This window comes from Numida meleagris, unplaced genomic scaffold (assembly GCF_002078875.1).
Source record: "Numida meleagris isolate 19003 breed g44 Domestic line unplaced genomic scaffold, NumMel1.0 unplaced_Scaffold449, whole genome shotgun sequence".
Classification (NCBI taxonomy): Eukaryota; Metazoa; Chordata; class Aves; order Galliformes; family Numididae; genus Numida; species Numida meleagris.
Window position 1 is genome coordinate 34,340 of NW_018364665.1, and position 5,560 is coordinate 39,899.

A 5,560-nucleotide genomic window follows, 5' to 3' on the forward strand; every position below is an offset into this window, starting at 1 on the left:
CCATCCATCCTCTCCCACCTCCTCCACCTCCATTCACACTTCCTCCATCCCCCCATCCATCCTTCCAACCATTCATCCTTTTTCCATTCACTCATGCCCACCTCCCTCCGTCCCTCCTTCCATCCATCCATCCATCCATCCATCCATCCATCCATCCATCCATCCATCCATCCATCCATCCATCCATCCCTCCATCTTCCATGCATCCATACCTGCCTCCATCCTCTCCTATCTGTAGCCGAATACAGACAACCTTTTTGCCTAATACAACACCTATCTCCATCGATCCTTCCCTTATTCCCTCCCTCCCTCCCTCTACCCCTCCCTCCATCCTTCTATCCACCCCACCTCCATCCCTCCCTTTACCCATTCTTCTTCCATCCCTTCATCCCTCCATCTTCTCCTACCTCCATCTTCATCCCTCCGTCCCTCTCTCCATCCTTCTTCCATCCGTCTATCCTCTTACCTCCACCTCCATCCTTCCCTCCCTCCCTCCATCCTTCTTCCACACATCTATATCCACCACCATCCCTCCATCCTTCCCTCCATCTGCCCATCCCTCCATTCTTCCCTCCCTGCCTCCATCCACCCTTTTTCCTTCCATCCATCCCCAACTTCCATCCCCCTTCCTCTATCCATTCTTCTTCCATCCATCCATCCTTTTTCCATCCAATCCTCCCTTTCTCCCTCCATCCTTCTTCCATCCATCCATCCTTCTTCCATCCATCCATCCCCACCTCCTTCCCCCCTTGCCTCCCTCCATCCTTCTTCCATCCATCCATCCCTTTCTCCATCCATCCTTCTTCCATCCCTCCATCCTTCCCTCTCTCCCTCCCTCCATCCTTTTTCCATCCACCCATCCCTTTCTCCCTCCATCTTTCTTCCATCCATCCNCCCCCCCCTTACCTCTCACCCCATCCGCCCTCCGCACCCTCCTCAGCGCCTCTCCGGCCTCCTCCTCCCTGACCCCCGCGGCGGTGACGACGGTGACGGGCAGCCCCCGCGCCCTCAAATCCTGGGCCAGTCCCCGTCCCAGCTCCGTCCACGCGTCCTGCCGCGCCGTCACCACGGCCACGTGCGCCCAGCGGAAGTAGCGCAGCACGGCGTGCAGCACGGCGCCGGGCGCCGGCATGGGCTCCACCAACGTCTCCCTCCCCCCTTCTCCGTCCCCCACGCAGGACCACGACACCAAGGGTTTGTTCCACGCCGCCGCCAGCAGCTCGGCGGCCCCGCACACGGCGGGGTTCAGCGGGCCCACCAAGCCGGCGGCGTAACGCTCGGCGCCCAGCAGCGCCGTCACCGCCTGCGGGGTCTGGCACGGCTCGGGGAGCAGCACCGCGTCCCACCAGTAGCCCCGGCTCAGCTCCGGGTCGCGGTTGAGCCTCGCCACCGCCAAGCGGGACGCCAGCTCCGGGAGAGCGCGCGACGTCACCGGGTCACACAACCACGGCCCCATCAGCCCCACCTTGAAGGTGGCCCCGCCGGCCGGGGGGGGCTGAGGGGCCAGGAGCAGCAGGAGGACCAGCAGGGGGGGGGACCAGCGCGGGCGGTGGGACAGCAGGAGGAGCAGGGGGGCGGCGCGGCCGCAGCGGGACAAGGGGACGGAGGGGACGGCGGGGACGTCATCGCTGGGGACGTCATCGCTGTGGATGGCACCACGGGAGATGACGCCGTAGGAGAGGCCACCGCTGGGGATGGCACCGTTGGAGATGTCACCATTGGAGATGTCCCCACCGTGGGAGGTGACACCACTGAGCATGCCACCATTGAGGATGTCACTGTTGGAAATGTCACCGTTGGAGATGTCCCCACCATGGGAGGTGACACCACTGGGCACATCACCATTGAGGATGTCACCGTTGGAAATGTCACCATTGGAGATGTCCCCACCATGGGAGGTGACACCACTGAGCATGCCACCATTGAGGATGCCACCGTTGGAGATGTCACCGTTGGAGATGGCACCACTGCGCATGGCACCATGGGAGATGTCACTGTTGGGAATGTCACCATTGGAGATGTCCCCACTATGGGAGGTGACACCACTGGGCACGTCACCATTGAGGATGTCACCGTTGGAGATGTCACCGTTGGAAATGGCACCCTTGGGGATGTCACTGCTGGAGATGTCACCATCGTGGGGTGTGACACCACTGGGCATGCCACCACTGAGGATGTCACCACTGGAGATGTCACCACTGGAAATGTCACCGCTGGAAATTGCACCACTGGGGAAGTCACCACTGGAGATGCCACTGTTGGAGATGTCACCACTGTGGATGCCACCACTGGGGATGTCACCACTGGTGGTGTCACCACGGGGGGTGTCGGCACTGGAGATGCCACCGTTGGAGATGTCACCACCATAGGATGTGACACCACTGGACATGTCACTGCCGGGGATGTCACTGTTGGAGATGTCACTGTAGATGTCACCATTGGAAATGGCACCACTGGACACGGCACCATCGGGGATGTCACCGTTGGGAATGTCACCACTGGAGATGCCACCATTGGAGACTTCCCCACCATGGGAGGTGACACTGCTGGGCACAGCACCGCTGGGGATGTGAGCGCTGGGGATGTCACCGTTGGAGATGTCACCGTTGGAGATGTCACCATCGGTGATGTCACCACTGGAGATTCGACTACTGGGGATGTCACCACGGGACACACCACCATTGAGGATGGCACAGTTGGAGATGTCACCACTGGGGATGTCACCACGGTGGGAAGTGACACCACTGGGCATGCCACCGTTGAGGATGTCACCGTTGGAGATGCCACCATGGGAGACGTCACCACCGTGGGAGGTGACACGACTGGGCATGACACCACTGGGGATGTCACCACTGGAGATGCCACTGTTGGAGATGTCACCATTGGGGATGTCACCGTTGGAGATGTCACCGCTGGACACAGCACCACTGTGGATTTCACCATCGGAGACGTCACTGTTATAGGAGAAGCCACCATCGTGGGAGGTGACACCGCTGGGGATGTCACCATTGGGGATGTCACCACTGGGGATGCCACCACTGGGGATGCTACCATGGGAAGTGCCACTGTTGGAGATGCCACCACTGCAGGAGGTGACACCGCTGGAGATGCCACCATCGGGAATGTCACCACTGGGGATGTCACCACTGTAAGAGATGCCACCACCGTGGGAGATGCCACCGCTGTGAGAGGTGACTCCAGTGCGGAAGGTGACACGACTGTGGGAGATGCCACCACTGCAGGTGCCACCACTGTGGGAGATGCCACCACCATAGGAGATGCCATCGCTGGGAGAGATGCCACCGCAGCAGGAGGTGACTCTGCTGCAGGTGATGCCACCGTGGAAGGTGCCACCACTGTGGGAGGTGACACCAATGCAGGTGATGCCACCATCATGGCAGGTGCCACCATGGAAGGTGCCACCACTGGGGGAGATGCCACCACCACGGGAGACGCCATCGCTTCGGGAGATGCCACTGTAGGAGGTGCCACCACCGGGAGAGACGTCACCGCTGTGAGAGGTGACACTGCCTCGGGAGATGTCACTGTGGGAGGTGCCACCATGGGAGATGATGTCACCATGGGAGATGACACCATGGGAGATGCCACCATGGGAGATGATGTCACCATGAGAGGTGCCACCATGGGAGGTGATGTCACCATGGGAGGTGCCACCATGGGAGGTGCTGATGGTGGAGGTGACACCGATGCCCTGGGAGATGCCACCAACTTGGGAGGTGCTGCTGGCTGGGGACACAGAATTGCAAAAGATGCCACCACCGGAGATGCCACCACCGGAGATGCCACCACTTCGCACGATGTCACTGCCCCGGGAGATGCCACCACCGTGGGAGGTGACGTCCAGCACGTTGTCACTGCTGAAGCCACCGTGAGAAATGCCAGCAGTGCGGCAGAAGCCACCAACTGGGATGTCACTGTGGGTGGTGGCACCGCGGGAGGTGTCACGGCGGGAGGCAGCGCTGCGGCAGGAGCGGTGGGAGATGCCACCATGGGAAGTGTCACCATGGGAGGTGTCACCAAGGAAAGTGTCCTTGTTGGAGATGCCGCCATGGGAGATGTCATCGTGGGAGATGTCACCATGGGAAGTGCCACTGATGAAGGTGCCACCATGGGAGGTGCCACCATGGGCAGTGTCACCGTGGGCGATGTCACCATGGGAGGTGTCAGCAAGGAAAGTGTCCTTGTTGGAGATGCCACCATGGGAGGTGTCACCGAGGACAATGTCACCATGGGCGATGTCACCATGGGCGATGTCACCATGGGAGATCCCACCAGAGCAGATGCCACCGTGGGAGATGTCACCATGGGAAGTGCCACTGTTGGAGATGCCACCATGGGCAGTGTCACCATGGGAGGTGTCACGGAGGGAAGTGTCCTTGTTGGAGATGCCACCATGGGAGGTGTCACCGAGGACAATGTCACCATGGGAGATGTCACCATGGGAAGTGCCACTGTTGGAGGTTCCACCATGGGAGGTGTCACCATGGGCAATGTCACCATGGGAGGTGTCACCGAGGAAAGTGTCCTTGTTAGAGATGCTGCCATGGGAGGTGTCACCGAGGACAATGTCACCATGGGAGATGCCACCGTGGGAGATGTCACCATGGGAAGTGCCACTGTTGGAGATGCCACCATGGGCGGTGTCACGGAGGAAAGTGTCCTTCTTGGAAATGCCACCATGCCAGATGTCACCGAGGACAATGTCACCATGGGAGATGCCACCATGGGAGGTGTCACAGAGGAAAGTGTCCTTGTTGGAGATGCCACCATGGCAGATGTCACCGAGGACAATGTCACCATGGGAGATGCCACCATAGGAGATGTCACCATGGGAGATGTCACCATGGGAAGTGCCACTGTTGGAGGTGCCACCAAGGGAGGTGTCATCATGGATGATGTCACCATAGGAGATCCCACCATAGGAGATGCCACCATGGGAGGTGTCACCATGGGTGATGTCACCATGGGAGGTGTCACCAAGGAAAACGGTCTTGTTGGAGATGCTGCCATGGGAGGTGTCACTGAGGACAATGTCACCATGGGAGATGCCACCATGGGAGGTGTCACGGAGGAAAGTGTCCTTGTTGGAGGTGCCACCATGGCAGATGTCACCGAGGACAATGTCACCATGGGAGATCCCACCATAGGAGACGTCACCATGGGAGGTGTCACCAAGGAAAGTGGCCTTGTTGGAGATGCTGCCATGGGAGGTGTCACCGAGGACAATTTCACCATGGGAGATGTCACCATGGGAGATGCCACCATGGGAGATGTCACCATGGGAGATGTCACCATGGGAGGTGTCACGGAGGAAAGTGTCCTTGTTGGAGATGCCACCGTGGCAGATGTCACCGAGGACAGTGTCACCATGGGAGATCCCACCGTGGGAGACGCCACCATGGGAAGTGCCACTGTTGGAGGTGCCACCAAGGGAGGTGTCACCATGGGCGATGTCACCATGGGAGTTGCCGCTGTTGGAGGTGCCACCGTGGGAAGCGTTGCCGTGGCGGATGCCACCGCGGGCGATGTCACCACGGGA

General features: G+C 59.7%; 2 protein-coding genes across 2 annotated transcripts in view; one reads left to right on the forward strand and one right to left on the reverse strand.

The window, feature by feature from the left end:
• The window catches only part of LOC110391669 (retinal guanylyl cyclase 1-like), a 23,328-nt gene extending 20,531 nt beyond the window's left edge, over window positions 1–2,797 (reverse strand). Inside the window, exon 1 of the mRNA XM_021383624.1 lies at window positions 907–2,797. Coding sequence (XP_021239299.1) covers window positions 907–2,752 — 1,846 coding nt within the window. The 5' untranslated portion in view covers window positions 2,753–2,797. The remainder of the gene's footprint in view (window positions 1–906) is intronic.
• A 255-nt stretch (window positions 2,798–3,052) lies between these two features.
• On the forward strand, window positions 3,053–5,548 carry LOC110391670 (uncharacterized transmembrane protein DDB_G0289901-like; the record flags this gene model as incomplete). The annotated part of the gene is made up of 1 exon (XM_021383625.1): window positions 3,053–5,548. A coding segment is annotated over exon 1 (2,496 nt), but the record flags the coding sequence as incomplete, so codon positions are not given.
• Between the last annotated feature and the right edge of the window lie 12 nt (window positions 5,549–5,560).